Source organism: Pantherophis guttatus, chromosome 2, assembly GCF_059756535.1.
Source record: "Pantherophis guttatus breed Tessera chromosome 2, ASM5975653v1, whole genome shotgun sequence".
NCBI lineage: Eukaryota > Metazoa > Chordata > Lepidosauria > Squamata > Colubridae > Pantherophis > Pantherophis guttatus.
The window spans coordinates 163437727-163460893 of NC_142064.1; the positions used below are offsets into that span (position 1 = coordinate 163437727).

Here is a 23167-nt window from a genome sequence, read left to right on the forward strand (position 1 = left end):
TAGAACCGGCAGAATCCCACCACTGGCTATAGGGCGGCCCTTTGAAGCCCCGCGGCAAGAATTTGAACAGTTTTTTTCCCTCTACCCATCAGCTGGGCCTCTGGAGGCAGCAATAGATTGGGAGTGGGCGGGATAAGCGAACGGCCGGCGATCCAACATCTAAGCAATCACATCTCCAGCATTTTGGTTGAACATTAGGATACATACACAATAATTTCTTAGGATCTAAATGCCACCTATAAAACATTTTATAAAAAATTTCCCTCAAGTTCTGCAACATTCTGGACCCATATTTTTTCCCATGTTTCCATCATCACTGGTTCAGCAAAATTTTGTGCCCACTTTATCATACAATCTTTAACCAGTTCATTTTCTGAGTCCCTTTCTAGCAAAACATTATAAACCCTTTTAATATGCATTGGACCTTTCTCTTTTATATGTCTAACCAATTCTTCTTCATGCATCATTATACCAATTTTTTGGTCCTCTTTCCATCTCAATTGAAGTTGATTATACTGTAACCAAGATAAATTAACCCCTTCTTCCAACAGCGTTTCTAATGTCTTCAGTTGCCATCTGCCCGCATCTGTAAAAAGAACTTCTTTATATAAACCCCCCCGAGTGACATTATATTTGTATTCCACATGATATGACCAAGATCCAGCCATAACGGTATTTTATAATCCCATTTGAATCGGTGCTTCTTCCAAACTCTCATCAACGAGTTTCTAAGTATGTGGCTTTTGAATACTTTGTCCACTTTATTCTCATAGAATAAGTAAGCATGCCAACCAAATTCAAGATCATAACTTTCTATATTCAATATTCCAGTTTTTTTCCTTCCAAACCAATCACTTGCTTGCGTCAAAGCTGCTGCTTCATAGTATAATTGTAGGTTTGGAAGTTTAAGGCCTCCCCTTTCTGGAACATCTTGCATAATTTTCAGCTTAACTCTCGGCTTTTTTTCATTCCATACAAACTTATTCACTCCACTTTGCCATTCTCTCAGCTGTTTATCACTTTTAAGCACCGGAATCATTTGAAACAAAAAAAGAAATCTAGGTAGAACGTTCATCTTAACTGCTGCTATTCTTCCAAGTAAAGACAGCTGCAGTTTCTTCCAAGTTTCCATATCCTTTTGTACCTCTCGCCACAACACCTCATAATTATTTTGGAACAATTTTATATTTGAATCTGCAACTTGAACTCCTAGATATTTAACCTTTGATACTATTTCAAAGCCTGCCTTACTTTCAAGTTCCTGTTTTCAATCTTGTGTCATATTTTTAACTATCATCTTAGTTTTTTTCTGGTTCAGTCTAAATCCTGATACCATACCATATTCTTCTATAATGTCTTTCATCTGGATTATTGAATCCATCGGCTGTGTTAGGGTAACAACCAGATCATCTGCAAATGCCCTTGTTCTATAATCCTCTTGCCTTATCACTATTCCCTTCAAAGTACTCGAGTCCCGCATTGTGTTCAACAAGACTTCTAATGTTAAAATAAATAACAATGGGGATAACGGACAACCTTATCTTGTTCCTTTTTCAATACTAAAATTTGTAGTCAAACTTCCATTAATAATAATTTGTGCCATTTGTTCTTGATAAATTGCTGAAACCGCCTGTATAAACTGATCCCCAAAGTCCATTTTTCTTAAAGTCTTTAGTAGAAAGTTCCAATCCACTCTATCAAAGGCCTTCTCCGCATCCAAGAAAACCAGCACTGCAGGGATCTGTTTATTCTCATAGATATTCCAATAAATCTATATTTTATTGGAATTCTCAAGATATTCCAATAAATCTATAATTTGCCTTACATTATCCTTCATATATCTGCCTTCTATAAATCCCGCTTGATCATAATGAATCACCTCTTGAATAACTGGCATCAACCTGTTGGCTAATACTTTTGCAAATATTTTATAATCATTATTCAAAAGAGATATTGGTCTAAAATTCTCAGGTTTTTTAGGACCTGCTTGCTCTTTCGGTATCAATGAAATATAAGCTGTTTTCCATGATGGGGGTATTTTACCCCCTTGTTGTATACTACAAAATAGATCTTTAAGATGTTCAATCATTTCTGCTTGTAAAGTTTTATAATACACCGCAGTTAAACCATCCGTCCCTGGTGCTTTAGCTGTTTTCAATTGTTTAATTGCGGCAATAATCTCTTCAGCTGTTATAGGATGATTCATTCTCTCCTTTTGTTCACTATAAATTTTTGTAACTCTTCTTTTTTCTAAATATTTCTCTATAAGTCCATTCTGTATATCATCTTTGGCATATAATTTGGTATAATAATCTAAAAAAACTTCTTTGATTAATTTTTGTTGAGAAATTTCCTTCCCTCCACTATCAATACTGTCAATGACCCGTGCACTCTGCCTCTTCCTTAGTGTATAAGCCAACCATCTGCCCGGTTTATTAGCGTTACAAAATGTATTATGTTTCGCAAATTGTAAATTTGTTGCTGTTTGTTCCGCCATAAGCATTTGAAATTGATCTTTCAGAAGTTTTATAGCTCCTCATATTCTTTCATCTGTTGGATTTTTTATAAGTAACTGTTCTTTGTTCTTTATTTCTGCTTCCATTTCAGATCTTTTCTTTTGTCGATTTAATTTATGTTTAGAGTTCATATAAATGAGTACCCCTCTCATATATGCCTTACTCGCATCCCACACAATTTCAATAGGGGTACCCTTGTTCAAGTTCATTTCAAAAAATTCTTTCATCTGCTTTTTAAGTTCTATTATATTTTTTTCATATCTAAACAAATTTTCATTTACTCTCCATGATCTTCTCTCACTCTTTCCCATCTCAATTTCTATCCATACCGGGCTATGGTCAGTTAAAGTCCTTGGAAAAATCTTTGTTCTTTTCGTTTTTACAAGTAAATCAGATGATAGTAAAATAAAGTCAATCCTAGAGAAGGATCTGTGTCTATCTGAAAAGAAAGTAAAGTCCAAATCTTTTGGGTTATGTATTCTCCAAATATCTTTTAATTCCAAATCTTCTTTCATATCAAAAAAAGTCTGTGGTAGTCTAATCCTTGACTTTGCCAAACTCTTTTTGTCTATTTTAGAATCAATTACTCCATTCCATTCTCCCATGATTAAAATAGATCTATAATCCCATTGCAATATTTTAGAATGCAAAATTTTGTAAAAATTTTCTTGTTGTTGATTAGGAGCATAGATTCCAATCATCAGAATTGGGCCATTTGCTGTGTAGAGTTCAATTGCTATAAACCTGCCACAATCATCTGCTTCTATAATTTTAGCTGTCAGTCTTTTATTTATATAAATCACTATGCCATTCTTTTTTTCCAAATTCGAGGCTATAAATTGTGTTCCTAATCTTGAATTTATCAAATATTTTAGATCTTGTATTCGGATATGAGTTTCTTGTAAACAAATAATATCGTTATTAAATTGTCTCAAATAGTTAAATAGTTTCTTCCTTTTCTGTGCTGAGTTTAATCCATTCACGTTCCAAGATAAAAATTTAATTGTCATCTAGACTTTCTTGAAGCGACAAGAACATATGCTGAAGGCTTTCCGAGTCGGTAGTCTTCGGCTTTGCTCCTCCCATGGCTTCAGATTCTTGTGTATTGCCCTTGACTCCTTTCTTGTATTGCTGTGGCTTGATCCTTTCCTGTTGTTGTTTTTCTTTAATTTGCTTAGAAACTGCTCGAGTTATACGCTGATCTTTAGCTTCACACATCCGGGCTAGGTCCAAAGCCACTTCTCTTGTAGTCTTAGGTGGTTCAGTTACAATTTCCAAAGGAAGATCTATCAGGGGCACATCTAAAAATCCTCCTGTAGCTCCCTGCATTTCCGTTGCCTCCAATTCCAGCTGCTTAGACTGCTCTTCAATCTCTTGCTCAAGTTGCTTCTCCTTATCACTCTCCTTTGTCTCCAACACAGAAGATGTACGTGGGGATATTGAGCTTGCTTTGAAAAAGTTAGAGTAAAATTCTTCCGCCTTCTCAACAGTATTTAATCGATATCTTTCTCCTTTAAACCTCAAAATTATACCAGTTGGAGCATCCCACCTGAATGGGATTTGTTGTTTTTTTAATTCATTCACTAGAAATCCAAAATCCTTCCTGTCTTTTAACATCTTAGGTGGCAGCTCTTTATAAACTCCAATTTCCTTTCCATCCACTTGCACAGCAGAGACAAAGGATCTTTGCAAAATATCATTTCTTATTTTTCTATCTGTAAAATATATCACCACATCTCTAGGCAGTTGTCTTTGTCTGGCCACCCAAGAATTCATTCTGTACACTTTGTCCATTTTACACAAAATCTCTTCAGGACTAATCTTTAACGTCACAGCTAATGCATCAGCACAGGTCTTTCTCAGGTCTTCCCTATCATTCTCTTTTAAACCTCTCAGCCTTATAGCAAACTCCATAGACCTGAATTGCATCATTGTCATCTCATTTTCAAGTCTTTGCATTTTATTGTCAACATTAAAAATTTTATAATCAGCCTCCTTCATTTTGACATCCACTTCTGATCTAAGTTCCTCCACTTTTTTATCAGTTTTAATAACTGCTTCTGACAATCCAGTCACCACTGTCATTAATTTTTTGGTCACCTTGTCATATTTTTCTTGTACCACCTCTTTAATTTCTTTTATCTCTTGCTTAATTTCCTGTTGTGACTTTTTAAACTTCTCATCCAAATATTCATCTTGCCTCATCAAAGCCTGAGCAATAAAATCCTTTAAGTTTTCAAGATCAATCTCTTTTTTCTGGCTCTGCTGGCTGGGAGGCTGTTGTTGAGGCTTGTGTGTGGGGGATCCCCCCATGCCACCTTCACATCCTGTTTAGTCTGTTTAGAAGCCATTCTGCCACGTAGTCTAGCTTTTTCAAAAAAGGAAGTCTTTTTTCCCTTTCCTCCTCCACAAAGTCCTCTGAAAAATTCCCCCAGGTTTAGTCAGATTAAAGATGAAGTTGAATCAGAATCAGGCTTGTTTTAAAAGAATTTCCCTTTTCCTTCACTTGTTACAGACAATGCTACTTTGTAACGTGTTGAAATAGCTATGCAAATCCACTCTCGCTTTCAGCTCTCATTAACGCTGAAGCCGGGCGCCATTTTCAGGAGACTTTCAATCTTTTATTTCAAAGATTGTACAGGGCTAGTACAAATACTTGCAGTTTCGAGGTTCAAGTCCCGATTCCACCCTGTTTGTTTGGAGAATTCACTTTGTTTTCGATAGAAAGGTTGGTCCCGCTGCCTTGTTCTACAAAGTGTAGAATTGTCCTCGCTGTCCGGAGCCTCGGCGAGCTGGATAGGGAGCCGCGCCTGTTTCCTCTCCAGAAGCAAAGGGGTGCTATCTGGGAGCTTCACAGGGGCTCTATCTGACTCTCAACGGCTCTATTCTCGATTCCTAAAGGATTCGGAATTTTCCGAGCCGCTTCTCCTTGTTCGAAGCGGCTCTTACAGGCAATGGGGCTGGCAGTCCGAAAAAAGACCGTCTGTCGGCGACGGGAACCAAACCGGAAGTCCCTTCCTGGGATCTTCCCAATGGGCCTTCCTCTGCCATAGTATCCTTTTGCAGATGAAGAAGCCTAGCAGATAGATAACTGGGACATCAGAGTCAGGTTCGACCAATTGTAAAAGCCAGAAGCATGGACTTCTTCCATTATTGCTCCTTGATATTTAAAATTTGTTGGCTGTTGTTATGTATGTAGATTTTGGGCAGGCAGTTTGAATTAACTGACCGTCAGCTGATTGGCTGACCACCACAGCTGCAAGGTATATAAAGGGAGCTGTTTCCCCTGGTCAGTTGCTAGGTTCTCACCCTACAATAAAGAGCTGTTATCACTCACTGCCTGGCTTGCTGCGTCCTCATTCACCCAACCTAACAGCTGTGTCTCAGGAGACACTAGATTAAAATTAAATTTAGAATGTGTTTATGGCTAAAAATTTCCCTGTCTCATATTCACTTGTCTAGTCTCCTTTAACAATTAATTTAAATGTAATTTTATTAAATTCTGATCATTCTCCTGCTTAATTGTATTTTATGTAAAACATTTCCTTCAATTGATCCTGAATCCCCCCTAAATTTAGTTTCAATGAATGATTTCTAATTCTAATTTCTCCCCTTTGTTCATGCCATGTTTAAAATATCTGTATTGGATCTCATCTTCTTTGTCTTTATTCTAAGTTAAAAAGCCCCCAGTTCTGCATCCTTGCCTTCTAAAGAAGCTGTTGCAATTTCCTATACTTTTGGTTGTCCTTTCCTTGCACAAAAACCTTTTTAAGTGCAGTATTTGGAACTATGCACCAGCCTTGGAATTGGGCTACTGGATGTGTACTTGCTTCATCCACTGAAGTTCCACTCTTCTCTCCAAAGGATACTTAATTCTTTTTGTTCCAATGCTGATCACAACGGGGAAGGGAAATAGACAGGCTCCAACTAGTTCATTTTCTTCATCCATCCTTCCATCCATCCATATATTCCAGGAATACATTATATTCCTTCTCTGGGCATTTTAAATCATTTTCAAGCCAATAGGACGGATATTGTTTTGCCTTGTAAAATACATTCACACTTCATTTTTTCATGGTACTTTATTCTTTTATAACCACTGCTTTGTGTGATACATTTTCCATTTGGAGGAGGGTGATGTTTCTTTTTAAAATGAGCTTGGCATAACACACTTGCATTTCTTCTGCCTGTGGAAGGACATAATCATAGGAATAAAGGTTGTTAAAATGCTGCTTCATCTCATTTTTTTCACACTGCCTCTGTGGTTTCTATGCCAGTCCCTCTAATCTGAAACCATCCATGTGCTATTGAGTACCTTTTGGATTGTGAACTTTTTAATGAGAAAGCCAATGTAAGCTGATTACTGCACAGTGGATAATTTCAAAGCCTTAGTGTTTTGTTGCTGGGATAATGAGAGTGAAGAGATGCTTCTTATCTGATGGCTCCCTTCCTAGTCATGTTTCATATTTTACAGTGTCTGAGATAGACTACACTGAAGGGCAGATACATATTTTCCTGCTAAGTTTCAGGAAGATTGAATAGAACTGGAATTGGTACTCAGTTTTCTCAACCTGCTGCCTTCTAGATGTTTGGATCTATAACTACCATTATCCCTAGCCAACAGGGAGATTGAGAACCACCTAGAACAGGGGTCAGCAACCTGCAGCTCTGGAGCCACATGTGGCTCTTTCATCCCTCTGCTGCAGCTCCCTGTTGCTGGTCGGCTTCACAATTGATAGGGCTTTTGGTTAGGACAGGTAGAGGAATAAAGATGCCGTGCTAGGAGGAGACTCTAAGGAGCGGGAACTGGACTTCTGGTCAGCAAAGGAAAAAGGACACCGCGCTAGGAGGAGACTATGAAATGGGAACTGGACTTCCGGTTGGCTCCAGAATTGAATGGGGGCTTCCGGTTAGGAAGTTTGTGACTCTTTTGAGTGTTTAAGGTTGCCAACCCCTGACCTAGAACTACTGTGTGTAAATACACCTGAAGGACATCAGCTTGGGAAAGGCTTCACTAAACTTTTAGTAAAAAAGAATTGTTTAAAGAGAAATAAGAGCTAGCAATGTACATCTGTATCATGGCCAAAGCAGATACCTGAACCAGAACCATCCTCTCTGAGACATTGCATAGTCAGTCTTATTCCTCAAGCTTGGTGATTCAGTAAGGATTTATATTACCTGAGAACTAGCCATTTTTTTCTCCTCCCAGGATGGACCCTTCGGTTGATCAAGGCGTTTGGTGATCGGGGCACATATAATTACTGGAAACATGCCCATTGCTGTTAGAAATGGCGAAAGACTTCTGTCAATCAAAACAATTTTAACTCAAAACTGTTTTGATTGACAGAAGTTCTGAACCATTTCTGGGAGCAAAGTTTCAAACTAACTTTTAGGTTATCTGAATATCTCTGCATGTCTTTTGGGCCAGAGAGGAGATGCAGTCTCTTATAATAATGATTCCTCTTGTTAATTCTTCCTAGAGTTGAATAAGAGGCTGAACAGTATGAGAAACTACCACATGGGCTCCAGCTGCTTGGTCTGCCTGTTGTCCCAGGCTCATCTGGGACTGCTGGAAGAGTATCAGGGTGGCTCTGTGCTCTAAAGGAAGTCAATTAGGGAAGAAGCATGAATTGTTTCCTTTAGGAGGTTTTCTTTAGGAAGAAGCATGAGTTGAGGTACAGGAAACGAGCGGTCCAACTAGATATTCTTCCCCATACTGCATCTTTTGTTGTTCTGTGATCTACAGTTAATCTGTTGGTTGATGTGACTTGCAGCAACCAAGTGGTAGCAGCAACTTGTATCATTATCCCCCCTCTTATCTATTGCAAAAATGCAAACAAACAGCTGTTTGAATTATTATGAGTTATAAATTAACCTCACCTCTTCTAAAAAAAAGATGATGTATGTACCGTATATGTGTATATATGTATTTGGATTTTCTTGTGGTTCTACATGAAATGCTGGTGATGAAGACAAGTACTTCTGGAGAGAGAACAGTTCATAAAGCAAGAATACTGTAGCAGTTTCAATCAAAAGGAATTGAAATCCTTTTCCTTACCTGTGAATTGTTCCTTAATATGTTTCCAATAGTGGAATACTGCTATAACTGGAATATTGCCTTATTTGATACTGTCCTAATTGCTCCATGGAGCAGCTCTTCTTCACCCTGCTCCAGAGATACAAGTGGTTCCATCTCTACCATATTCCAGAGGACTATTAAAACCAGATTTTTTTCAGAGGATCTTTGGGAGGAAGTGATTCCAGATGTTGTGATGGTTGGTGGAGGTATGGTTTGTATAAATTACACTTGTGCATTCAAAATAAGTATAATTGTAAAAATACAAACCACAGCTCCACCAATATCCTAATTTGTTTTCGATATGAACCAGAAGCCTCTTGAAGTTGTAGCTTCATCTAAGCTTCCTAAATGATACACCAAAATAAATAAATAAAAACTTACTCATAGAATGGATTAAAAAAAAAGTGCTTATGTGGAGGAAATGGCCCTATAAATTACTATGGAGCAACTTCAAGGATAATGATCAGACAGGGAATCTTGTTGTTCCTAACAGGAACACTGAAGTGTCTTAAAATTTAAAGCATCCTTAAGCTGCTTTCACAGATTACCTAGTAGTTTTCTGATAACCCTGGTCACAAAGCTGCAAGGAGAAAAGTATATTCTGAACTCGCAAAACTGATGCAGATCTATTGCCTTCTGCCCTCATTGCTTCCTCCTCATTTCCCTGATCCTGAAGAGCATTCCAATCAACCCTTTGCCTGAGTGGTAGCAAAGAGCAAATTTCCACAATCGACTATAATTTGCAAATCATAATGGCCAGAGTTCACACATTCCTCTAAGCCAAAGCCAAACAAACCAATTTATGAGTTCTGTGAATCCCTTCCCATCAAACCTACTTCACTGCCCCTTCCTTAAACTCTGAGCCCCAGACCAGTGTCCTGAGCATATACATCCCTTGCTGCTGGTTGTTGATGTTAATTAGTTGCAGGCACATTTTTAGAGATAACATTTGTCAGAATCTGAGAAAAACAGTATGTAAAACATTTACATTGGCTTTATATGGCAGCTGTCAATGAATGTACTATCCCTTTCCCATTAGGTTTTTGAAATAGTTTGGACAAGAACTTACACACAAGAGGTTCTTTTTCTGATCTACCTGATTGTGTGGCTCATTCAACTGCATTTTAACTTCTCAGTGGAAACTTCCTGAAGCTTTCCAACTACAGCAGATGGGCAACTACCATCAGAGATCAGAGAGAATGTGTGTATGAGTATATGAGGAGGGGACTGTATTTCCATAGACACCATTACTTTTATTTTGACTGTTGGTCTCCCTGGAAACAAGGGGATGTCTTGAATATATTAGTTGTCCCCATGAATATGATGAAGGAGGATTCAGCACACGCTGAATATAACAGGCTCGGCGGGGGAATATAAAACAGGCAGTGAGCACGATTGGCATGAAGTTTAGTCTCAGCTTGCACACCTATGAGAGCGGCTGCCAGTGTAGGGTTTTCCTGTGAGAGACACGGCAGAAAACTAAAAAGCATTTCAGCACTGCACAAAGTGGAAATCCTCTCGCAAAAAAAGTAGAGCTTTCACAGTATGTGATGGCAGACAGAGGTCCGGCATCCGTGAATGGAAGTTCCTCTGATCTGCAGGATTATAAATGGAGAAATAGATGCAGAAAAGATCGGCTTAGAAGAAAATTGTTATTCCCCTCCCCCCCAAGAAGTTTTGACTGAAAGCAATTTGCAGCTGTAAGTGATTTGGGCATCTCGAGCAAATCCAGAGAGGGAAAGCCTCTTGACTTCATTTCTTCTCTACCAGACAACACTTTACTTCCAAGATGAACCGATCACTGACCCTGCTAAACTCTTCGGGGGTTAGTGAAAGCAACACTTGGCAGCTGATCTCTGTAATCATTCCCTTGGTGTACTCTTTGATTTTCCTGATAGGCACCGTGGGCAACTCTCTGGTCCTTGCAGTGCTGCTGAGGAATGGGCAAGTGAACAATACCACCAACCTCTTCATCCTCAATCTAGGTGTGGCTGACCTCTGCTTCATTGTCTTCTGTGTGCCCTTCCAGGCCACCATCTACAGCCTGGACGATTGGATCTTTGGCCCCTTCATGTGCAAAGCAGTGCATTTCTTCATCTATCTGACCATGTATGCCAGCAGTTTCACTCTCACAACTGTATCCTTAGATAGGTGAGTAAGCTGGAGGGCTGGGGAGAAGGTTTGGATTGTGAAGGTCATTGTGAAGCTTTGAAAACTATCCGATTTTAACTTTCAAACAAGTATAACTTTCCAATCTCCCTGAACACATTTACCATTTTGTCTCATAACCTGCAGGGAGAACATGCATCTCTTGAAAAACTCAGTTCAATGAGTTTAAATTTAAATGAGTTTAAATGGACAGCCATACTATATGGCAAGATTTTGCACTAGATGGCCATTGGAACATCGTAACGTTGTTTCTCTTCTGTATAAAAGCAAAGTTTTTGTTTGGAAGGTGTTATCTCTAATTTGCAAAATGTCAGCGGCATTGGTAGAGTTATGATATCAACCGGTGGTTACATTTACATTAATTTTTCTGCTTTTATACAGAAGAGGTAACAACATTATGATATTCTGACAGTCATCTAGTGTAAATTCTTGCAATATAGTATGACTGTCCAGGCAGTCTCTTGCTGATGGAGTAGATGAAATAAATTACATACATTAATTCAAAGCACCAAAATGCATATGGAATAAGTGCTGGGAAGGTTTTCAATATCTGGGGAAAGGGTAGCCTATGAAATGTAAATGAACAACTGTGTTCAGATTCAGAGACATTTCCTCTAGCATCTGCTAGACTCCTGTCCCATTTGACTTTATTGGTGGTGGAGAGGGAAGAAATGGTCATAACTTCAAGAGTTGGATTGTTTCTGTAAGCCCTGATCCTGAAGGAGTATCAAATCCTCCTTGTCAAAGGATACAGGTGATTTAGATATGGGTTAGGGTTAGGGTTAGGCAAACTCCACAGACAGTTTTTATTCTAGTAAGGAATTTGATATTCAGAAACTTCCTTCTACTTTCAGATTTTCCTTCCAGTTTTGGGACAAGTGGGTTTTGATTCTAACATTAAAGGGAAAAAAACATATTTTTTATACTCAATGAAGCTTCACATTTTGTGAGGACGACAAGTCTTTCTTTGTCATGAATTAGGGCTATCAGATCTGGGTGCAAATATGTTATTGCTATCTGTATTGCTACCTGCCATCTAGCAGCTGTCTTGAGTTTTTTTGCAGATGAGATTTGGCAGCATTAATTGTGCATCTAATGAAAACTCAGTGAATCGTAGCTGCCTGGTGATATATATTTATTCTTTCATGTGCAAATTATGCATAGATTGTTAAAAAAAGATTCCCTTGAAAAATTGAAAAAAAGTTCTTGTCTATATGAGTTGCTGATTTTTTGTCACTGCTGCATCCTATACATTTAATATAATAGAATGTAAAATGAATAGTATGATATAGGATCACAGTGTGCTCTTTTTAAAGAATAATAAGTATCATTAAACCAGAACACACATTGCTGGACAGAACTCAAATTAGTCTGCAACAGAAGACAAACCATATATTGCGTTATTCTTCAAGGGCTTCTAATGCTGCTTATACTTGTGGTTGTTGTTTCCTAATACTTTTGTATACTGTTGTGGGTTTTTCATTCTCATGTGAATGCAATATTCCTGGATATGCATTATGCCAAGATGAATGAAGAAAACTTTTTCGGAGAAATAATGTGCCTACATCCTGTGTTTCAATGTAACTGGATTTTTTTTTTTTTAAAAAAGGGAGAGTAAATTCAAACAATTATTCCAAATCAAATACAGAATATTTTTAAAACACACATCTAATGTACAATTAGGATTATTCCAACAGCTTTTTACATTTACCAGTTTTCCAATCTGTCGACCAGTACGCTAATTCTAATATTGCCAACATTAGGCAGGGTAGACTAACGCTTACCAAATAAGGAAGGCAGGGAAAAGAAATTTCAAGAAGCTATATATATCTAAGGAAGTTTGAGAGGTTTCTACCCCACATGGAATAGAAAGTGTAGTTTTATATAAATAATGGAAATCACAGCTGGTGGTAATACCTAGCCAACCTAGCTATTCTAAAAAACAAACAGACTAAGACATGTTGCATCTTATAAGTACTTTTGATAGAAGATCATTAAGAAATCCCAGAACTGTAGATTAGACTGGAGAATTAAAAACCCTGGGAGAAAGCAGTGCAAGCCGTTTCTGCATTACTGCCAAGAAAGCAGTATGGATGTATCCATGTAATAATTAGAAAACTTTAATAAATATTTGAAAGAAAAGGAAAGTGAGTCAAAACAATTATAATTGTTTTGTTTCAGAGTAATTGGAACACAAAATGACTGAGATGACTGATGGTTAATACCACTTTATAATGCCTTCGTAAGGCCACACTTGGAATACTGCATCCAGTTTTGGTCACCACAATGTAAAAAAGATTTTGAGACTCTAAAAAGAGTGCAGAGAAGAGCAACAAATGTGTTTGGAGGACTGGAGGCTAAACATATAAAGAACGGTTGCTGGAATTGGGTATGTCTAGTTTAATGAAAAGAAGGACTAGGGGTGACATGATAGCAGTGTTCTGATATCTCAGGGGTTACCACAAAGAAGAGGTAGTCAAGCTATTCTCCAAAGCACCTGAGGGCAGGACAAGAAGCAATGGATTGAAACTAATCAAGGAGAGAAGCAACTTAGAACTAAGGAGAAATTTCCTGACAGTTAGAACAATTAATCAGTGGAACAACTTGCCTACAAAAGTTGTGAATTCTCCAATACTGGAAGTTTTTAAGACGAGATTGGACAACCATTTGTTTGAAATGGTATAGGGTTTCCTGCCTGAGCAGAGGGTTGGACTAGAAGACCTCCAAGGTCTCTTCCAACTCTTCTCTTCTCTTCTCTTCTCTTCTCTTCTCTTCTCTTCTCTTCTCTTCTCTTCTCTTCTCTTCTCTTCTCTTCTCTTCTCTTCACATCAACTCATGAAACTTTCCTGACCTGCTCCCGAGTTGCCATAGGCAAGGAGATGGGAATTGCGCCTCGCAGCTGCACCAAGGAATTCACACCTCAGTTAAAACAAGACACACCCTAGCCAGCCAAAGCCAAGGCCATCTCCATGGAGACCCGCAGTGACTGGAGGGAGTGACTTCTATGACCCGTGAAATTGTTTCATTGGGAAATGTAACTGGTGACACACTCTGGAGGAGGGGAAAACAGGGTCAGAGGCAAGGCGCGAATTGGGTGAAGCCAGAGCTGGCTTCACCTAGGTAGTGCCGACATGGCGCTCCTAATAAACAACTGGATTTTTCTTGCTAAATGGCTTGAGACTCTTAATTTTATTAGGGCATTGGTCGGAACCCTGACATCCCATCCTATCCTATCCCTATCCTATCCTATCCTATCCTATCCTATCCTATCCTATCCTATCCTATCCTATCCTATCCTATCCTATCCTAAATCATGGTGGCCGTGATATTTCTCATGATTGTGTCCAAAAATAGCCTTTGGAATGCAAAGACTGAAAAATGAAGCCTTTTCTAGACATGTTTACTATGATAAAAACCAATAAGCAGGGAAAGAAGCTAGGGAATTGGGATATTTACATTTTTGCTTTGCTATTTTGCTATTTTTGACTTAAGAAACGTATACTTATTTCCATAGTCCTCTAGAGTCCTTGCTTGACCTCCTTGCTTGACCTCTACATTCTGATTCAGAAAAAGCAGCTCTCAAAGAACCCAAGATACTGTAAGAGAATGGGAAAGGAAATAAGAAGTCTACAGGTCAAAAACATCTTGTATAAGCCCAGTCTTTGCATTCAGAAGGGGAGAAGACTGACTTTTGGGAGTGCAGATTTCTCTGAGAAGATAGAGCAATAAGATGAAGAGAGGAGGAAAGGAAGATTTTCCTCCCTGAAAACATGGACTAGCCATCAGAGTTGATGGGGGTTAGAGGTTTAGGAAGTAAAACGAAACTTGGATTAATTTTAGAGTTGATTTGAAGCTTAGCGATATATTAGTTAGAAGATCAGTTAGCATACAAAATCAAAATATAATTTTAGCTTGAATTACTTACTGATTTGAAACTGGGCTCAGGCTGAGCAGAACAAAGAAATCCTATCATTAAAAAAAAATTCACTGAGTTTCCCATTATCTGAGATAAAGATATTTAATTAATTAATAAAAATGAAATCAAAAGAAATTACAGCATGGTGTAGTGATTAAGGTGCCAGAATAGGAACAGGAATCCCAAAGATCTAGTCTTCTCTCATCAGCGGTCTTCTAATTAGTTGATTTGTTGTGGGCTGTGAAATCTTTAGAATAAAATAATTTTTTCCATTCAAGCTCATTCAGATCGTAGGTGCCCCCACAGAGAAGGCTCTCCCCCTAGGGGCCGCCAGTCGACATTGTTTGGCCGACAGCACCCGGAGGAGCCCCTCTCTATGGGAGCGTACTGGCCGGTGGGAGGCTATTGGTGGTAGCAGGCGGTCCCGTAGATAACCAGGTCCTAAGCCATGGAGCGCTTTAAAGATGGTAACCAGAACCTTGAAGCGCACTCGGAAGACGACCGGGAGCCAGTGCAGCTCGCACAGGAGAGGTGTTACATGGGAGTTCCACGTTGCTCCCATAACCACCCGCGCGGCCGCACTCTGTGCCAGTTGGAGCCTCCGAGTGCACCTCAAGGGGAGCCCCATGTAGAGAGCGTTACAATAGTCCAGACGAGAGGTGATGAGGGCATGAGTGACTGTGTGTAGGGAGTCCCGATCTAGAAAGGGACGCAACTGGCGGATCAGGCGAACCTGATGAAAAATCCTCCCGGTCACGGCCGTCAAGTGCTCTTCTAGAGACAGCCGTGAATCCAGGAGGACGCCCAAGTTGCAAGCCCTTTCCGTGGGGGCCAATGATTCGCCCCCAATAGTCAGCGATGGCACCAGCTGACTATATCAGGACGTCGGAAACCACAGCCACTCAGTCTTGGATGGGTTGAGCCTGAGCCTGTTCCTCCCCATCCAGATCCGTACGGCCTCCAGGCACCGGGACATCACTTCAAGGGCATCGTTGGGGTGGTCTGGGGTGGAGATGTACAGCTGGGTGTCGTCAGCGTACTGATGGTACTTCACCCCGAAACCATGGATGATCTCGCCCAGCGGCTTTACATAAATGTTGAACAAAAGGGGCGAGAGGACCGATCCCTGTGACACCCCACATATGAGGGGCCTCGGGGTCGACCTCTGCCCCCCTGTCAACACAGACTGCGACCAGTCGGAGAGAAAGGAGGAGAACCACCGTAATACGGTGCCTCCCACCCCCAACTCTTCCAACTGGTGCAGCATGATACCATGGTCGATGGTATCAAAAGCCGCTGAGAGATCTAACAGGACCAAGACAGAGGAGCAACCCCTGTCCCGAGCCCTCCAGAGATCATCAACCAACGCGACCAATGCCGTTTCTGTGCTGTACCCAGGCCTGAAACCCGACTGGAACGGATCTAGATACGACATTTCATCCAGGTACTGGGGAAACTGTCGTGCAACCACACTCTCAACAACCTTCGCAACGAAGCGAAGGTTGGAGACTGGACGATAATTAGCCAATACTGCCGGGTCCAGGGAAGGCTTCTTGAGGAGAGGCCTCACCACCGCCTCCTTCAAGGCGGCGGGGAAGGCACCCTCACCCAATGAAGCATTTATAATCCCCTGGAGCCAGCCTCGCGTCACCTCCCAGGAAGCCAGTACTAACCAGGAGGGACACGGGTCCAACAAACATGTGGTTGCATTCAGTCTACCCAGAATCCTGTCCACGTCATCTGGGGTCACAGGATCAAACTCGTCCCAGATAACATTCTCAAGACCTGCCCCCGTCACCCTCGCTAGACCTACCCAGTCGGAGTCCAGACCTTCCCGAATCTGAGTGATTTTGTCATACAGATACTGAACAAAATCCTCGGCTCTTCCCTCCAAGGGGTCCTCCCGTGTTTCCTGGTGGAGCAGGGAGCGGGTCACCCTAAACAGGGCGGCCAGGCGATTATCTGATGACACAATAAGAGCAGCACAATGAGTACATTTTGCTGCTTTTATCGCCACTAGGTAATTCTTAATATGAGATCTTACCAGTGTCCGGTCCGATTCATAAAGACTAGCCCTCCAACTGCTCTCTAGGCGTCTTTTCCGGCGCTTCATCTCCCTCAGCTCCTCAGTAAACCAAGGAGCCAGGTGAGAACGGCGCCAGGTCAGAGACCGCAAAGGCACGACTCGATCCAGAGCTCCAGCGGCCGCTCTATCCCAAGCGGCCACTAGGTCTCCAGTTGAGGCGTGTGCAAGATCCTCGGGGATTGGCCCAAGCTCCCTTTGGAACCTATCTAGTTTAGTTTAGTTTAGTTTATTTGATTTGTATACCACCCTACTCCCGAAGGACTCAGGGCGGTGAACAGCCAACAATAAAATACATAGATACAAAAAATTTAAAAACCAGATAAAATCAAATTAAATCATTTTGGCCCAGACAGATTAAAACACCCCAATAATTTAAAAACAGATTAAAATTTACATATTTAAAAAAGGGAAGAGATTAGGCCAAGCCCGCCTGATGGAATAAAAAGGTCTTCACAGCGCGGCGGAAGGTGCGCAGATCCAGGATCCTCCATATCTCCGGGGGGAGCTCATTCCAGATGGTAGGTGCCCCCACAGAGAAGGCTCTCCCCCTAGGGGCCGCCAGTCGACACTGTTTGGCTGACGGCACTCGGAGGAGTCCCTCTCTATGAGAGCGTACTGGCCGGTGGGAGGCTATTGGTGGTAGTAGGCGGTCCCGTAGATAACCAGGTCCTAAGCTATCTAGACTTTCTCATTCCTGGCATTCTTTAGATCTTTGGATTTTTTTTCTAGAACACAATGGCTCTGTACCACGGTACTAAGCCAATGCTAATAATACCATGATATATGAATTTGGGTACAAATGTTTTTTGTCAGGTTGCACTACACGTGTGTGCGCATGCGCACACACACAACCAGTCTCCTCAACTTACAGTGGTTTGTTTAGTGACCTTTCAAAGTTAAAACAGCACTGAAAAAAGTGACATGATCATTTTTCACACAACCATTGCAGCGTCCCCCGGTACATGATCAAAATTTAGATGCTTGGCAACTGACTCATACTTGTGACTGTTGCAATGTCCCAGGATCATGTGATCTCCTTTTGGGACCTTCTGATGAGCAAAGCCCATGCAGAAGCCAGATTCACTTAACAACCATGTTCCTAACTTAACAACTGCAGTGATTCACTTAGCAACTATGGCGAGAAAGGTTGTAAAATGGGGCAAAATTCACTTAACATCTGTCTCACTTAGCAACAGGAATTTTGGAGTCCATTGTAGTCATTGAGTTACAACATATATAGCGTGCATATTGTAAGGCAATTTTCAGACTCAGTAAAAGCAAAGGTTTTCAAAATACAGCTGTTGGATGTTTCAGCCTGATATTTTCAGAAAGGTGTCAGGCTGTCATCAGGGATTCTGTGATATAGAAGTTCAAACAATTCTCGGAGTTACCATTTCAATGTATATGCTAACAAGTGGTTATCTAGTTTATCTAGTTTCTAAGATTCTGTAACCTTTTTTCCTAGCAATGAACTGGATTAATGAGATTCTGTGATACTTGGTTCCTTGGTTGTGGGCTATTGACACATAAGCCATTTTTCTTTTTAATGCCAATAATCCTTTCAATCAAGCAAGCTACTTACCAAATACTGTATATTGAAAACCATACTGGAAAATCTACAGTATGTCTATGTTGGGAGGAGAATGGCTAGTGCTTTTTAGCTTAATTCTCAATGCCTGGACCAAACCTTTTCAAAATATTGCATCACCAAATATTGGCAGCTTAACTAGAAAGGGCTTCCCCTGATCCCAATTTGAAGAAGTGGTTAAAATCCTTTCCACTGTTTGAGATGGTCCCCAGAAATCTTTTCATTCTTGTGACTTGCCTCATACACAGAACAGCAAACCTGAGCAGTCCTGAAGTGGCAGTCTGAAACCAGCAAGGTGTCTCCAGAGATGACAAGGAAAGATACCCCAGAGGCTTCCACACCCTTCCTAGTCATCTCCTCCTCCTTTCTTTTCGCCCTAGTGCTCTCTGCCCTTCAATACATGCGGCTACCATCTCTCCTAACATGAACATCTTTCAGGAAAGCTCTGCAGCCATGGCTCTTTCCCCATAGAATATTATTGTACTCATCTCAGTAGTTGCAGCCTACTAACTGAATTTTCTTCACCTATTGGCATGTCTCAATACAGTAGCTTTTTCTTGCTTTCCTTTTTGTCTACCTAGGTATTTGGCTATAAGGTATCCTTTGCATTCCAGAGAACTAAGAACACCCAGAAATGCTGTCACAGCGATTTGCTTCATCTGGGGTCTTTCATTCATCTTCTCTGGACCATATGTCAGCTACTTCCAGGAGTATCAGATTACCAACATTACTGTCTGTCATCCCATCTGGGAAATGTCACAGCGCAAGATTATGGATCTCTGCACATTTGTCTTCAGCTATGTCATCCCAGTTTTGATTCTCAGCTTCACCTATCTAAAGACCATCCGCTATCTCTGGACATCTGTGGATCCCATGAAAGTCATGTCTGATTCTAAGAAAGGTAAACGCAAAGTCACTCGGATGATCATTATTGTGACTGTTCTCTTTTGCCTTTGTTGGCTGCCCCATCACTTGGTCATCCTTTGTTTTTGGTTTGGCTATTTCCCCCTCAACAATGTTACCTTTGTGCTCAGGGTCCTGTCTCACCTAATCTCATATGCCAATTCCTGTGTCAATCCTATTGTCTATGCCCTGGTATCCAAGCATTTCCGGAAGGGATTCAAGAAGATCTTCAGTTGCCTTCTGCATAAAAGAGTAATCAACAAAGTTCATGTAGCACAGGTGACCCACACAGTTAGTACTTTGGAGGCAGACTTGACAGAGATAATAGATGTCAATGAGCCTGTACATAGAGGAGCTTCTACCTGCTGTCACATCCCAATTCAGACATGGGATAAGGCAGAACAGCTGAGCCATCAAGAGAAAGCTGCCAACTCTTTCATCACTTTCAATGTTACTTAAGATAATTCTTGCAGTAGTGGGTTCCAATCAAAGAATAATTGCTATAATTGTTTAAATTTAAGGATGTTCTTTTTTCAAAACATGGGATTTAAAAACCCTAGAATAGACAGCTGGCTCAACCAAGGCTGCATATAGTTATTAGTTAATGCCATAATCTATTGTAAAAGGATGTATAACAGCAATGGTCATACAACACTGAGGACAAGGTGACCACAAGAGTGATGGGTAGGGGGGTACTTGAGGGGAATAGTTAGTACATTTTTGGCAGAGCGTTTAATTTAAGAGACTAGCCAGCCACCAAATATGGAATATGGACGAACAGAGTGTTACAAGTATACTCTGTGTTACTGATAATAGCATTCTATATCTATGAATGGGATTAGATTAAATGGCTCTCAGGTCTTTTTCAATCTTCGATGGTGTGCGTTTCAGACAAGGAAGATAACTATGCCAGGGAATGAAGCTGTTTGGTTGGGTCAGGGACTTTGAAACAGTGGGGTGAGCTACCATGGACTCTTGTATTGTTTATAGTCAGGCCTTAAACTCAGGCTCAGAATAAAATATTCTTAGGAATCTGCAACATGGACTCATTAAAATTTATGTACACATAAATGAACAGTTAGTCACGTTAGATTTCACAAGAACATTCATGATGTATGGTGATTTACTTCCCACCCATTGTAAAATAAGAACAACAACAGCCACTCAATGTACAGCATGTGCTTTGCTGTTGGTTGAATTGGCTTCCCTGGGGCACTAGATTATTTTCTCCACAGGGCCTACTTCTCTTATAATGGCTACAAGAAATCAATTTTGTGCGGATGGCAAGGACTGAAAGAAGAACACTGGAGAGAACATGCTTTTTAAAAACTCTGTATAATAAAATGATACTCATTTGTGAAACTTATTTCCTGAAATTCAAATTACAAAGACAATTCGCGAAGGCATTTTGACCATCTGGTGATTGCAAAAACAAAACAGAGCTGGAATTCTACATAATTGCATTTTATATATATATATATGGCATTTGTTTTAACATGTCCCATTTTTGTAGTAGAAGTTTGGATAAAAATGGGTTCTTCTACAGAATAATGTCTGGATGACTTTTTTAAAATAAAGAGATCATTACATACCGGTATTATCTGGCAAACATATCTTACTTTCATTGCATTGTCATTTACACCAATTTAACACAAGGTAATTTTCAGTATACTTTGGGTGATGTTCAGGAAACTGAAATTCACATATCCTCTTGTCACTTTGGACACCCTGGACACCCAATCATAATAATCTGTTATGGCGTTGTGTTTGTTGCACAGCAGCAGGTGCTGTTTGTTGAATTTTTGTCAATTAAACACAAGGTTGACATCAACGTTTCTGTGTCAGATCTTCTTCCTCCATACCTCTTAGGCCAGATGTTGCAACTTGGCAGGCCAGATCATCACATGGTCTATACTAACCTAACACCTTCAGATGGAATTGAATGATCAACCATATTCAGAACTTAATGTACTTCTGATTTGAAAACGGTGTACTTTCACAATTGGCTGGGAATGTTGGGAGCTGTCATTCAACACATCTAGAGGGTAACAGGAAAGGCTCTCCCCTCTTACCTCACGGTGAGATGGGCAGCAAACAAATTTAATAAATAAAACAAAAATAGCATCTGTCATAGACACAGGGGTTGGCCTACTGGCTACATCTGTGTGGGACATTGCAGGTCAGTTTTCTACTCTTTGCTTTTTAAAATCTATACAAAGATATACGGTAATCCACTGGTTGAGGGTGCAATATGATCAATGTCTTATTATATCCAGCCTCATGCTGCTACCTTGGTGTACTTCCTTCTTTGGTCATGTTTCTTCTTCACAGTTCTGGAAAACTTTTGTCTCTATATTACTGGAAATGGAACTGGTTGTTCCTATGTCAAAGTTTGTAATACCTCTTATCGATAACCTTAATATTTAGCCTAACCATTCTCCTAGAAGATTCATACCTTATTATTGCATAAATAGTTTCATTACAGGTCTCCATGTTTATCTGCCTGGTCCAAATGTTCTATAGTAGAAGTCAATATTTAAAAACCATTTCAGCCTACTTGATTTATGACCATTCCCTTTGGGTTTTGTAAACTCTCCTGGTTGATGCAATTAGTGCCAAAAGCTCCACAGAATTTTGGCTTATACTGTAGTCAGATCTTCCAGATAAAAGGAGCATACTTGTTCTCTATTACTAAGTAATGTTTACAAGGAAGGTGAAAACTGAAGAAAAGCCCACCCGATACTTACAAAAATGGATCTATTATTATGTTATTGTAATACATCTTATTGTAATACATAGGGTAATACACTCACATGTAAATAGAATGAGTAATATGTTGATCTGGTCCAGCTTTGCAGTCCTGATAACCAATTAGTCCCAATTTTATCATCGTAATGTCTATCTAGCCATTAGGCTGCTCAGAGCCATTTCAAAAGAAACAATTTTATTTCGAGCATCCTGACATAATATTCAGCTCACTCAAAATGACATTTTTTCTCTTCCTGCTGCTTCATTAAAAAAATGTTTGTGTATGACATATTGCTTAATTTGTTTTTTTCACTCACACCATATTACCTTAATGTTATTTTTCTCCCCATAATCTAAAGACTGTCCTACAAAATGCAAGTATATTAGGGTTTAAGAGCAGCTGTTCTTGATAAAAGCAGAAAATGGTACCCCATATGTAAAAAAAACAAATTGCTGTATTTAAAAAAGATCCAAGAATTAAGTAAGCTTGAAAGTGACAATGCCTACATAAAACTGGACATGAAATAATACTCTGTATACAATTTATACCTAGAGTCTAAAAATGGTGTATCTTATATTTTGTTTGCATCTTTGGCTACATCTGGGATGAAATAGCAGCAAAGATATGGCAGCTAAAAGGCAAACAATATCCCTCAAAAAGCTAGGACAATTGTATCGTGTGGAAATATGAAATCATGCAGCAAAGTTATGAGCAAACAGTGGTCTTTCAGCAATTGCTGAAACATTAGACTAGCAATCCTCAACCACATGGTTAGTGGCAGAAAAAGGCTGGGAGATCCAGTTTATTTAATTATTTTTGAAGGGCCACGGATTTCTCATCTCGGATGTAGAACCTTAAAAAGAGACTATATCTGTGATCAGTCCAGACCAGCAAGCCAAGTAAGTAGCACGATAGTGGGCAAATCAGTCAGTGAACTGATTGAACAGAAATAAAAGTAGCAGGAATAGAAACACGGGGAACCTAAAACAAAGGCTCATATGAAACAGCTCAGCTCCACACATCCTCTGCCACTCACTCTGCACTTTTGGCATAAATAACACTCAATTTACAATATTCCATTTTTATAAAAACTGATCCAGAATGGTGACATCCCAAATCCAGTCAGTCTAAAATAAATCTGTTTTTGTTTTGTTTTTTAAA

At 40.0% G+C, this 23167-nt stretch overlaps 1 protein-coding gene across 1 annotated transcript; it reads left to right on the plus strand.

Moving 5' to 3' along the window:
* The first annotated feature begins 9894 nt into the window (after nucleotides 1-9894).
* On the plus strand, nucleotides 9895-21088 carry GALR2 (galanin receptor 2). Its single transcript, XM_034408751.2, has 2 exons — nucleotides 9895-10746; nucleotides 18936-21088. Exons 1-2 carry the CDS (start codon nucleotides 10385-10387, stop codon nucleotides 19714-19716), a joined length of 1143 nt encoding a protein of 380 aa, XP_034264642.1. The 5' UTR covers nucleotides 9895-10384; the 3' UTR covers nucleotides 19717-21088.
* Nucleotides 21089-23167: the final 2079 nt, after the last annotated feature.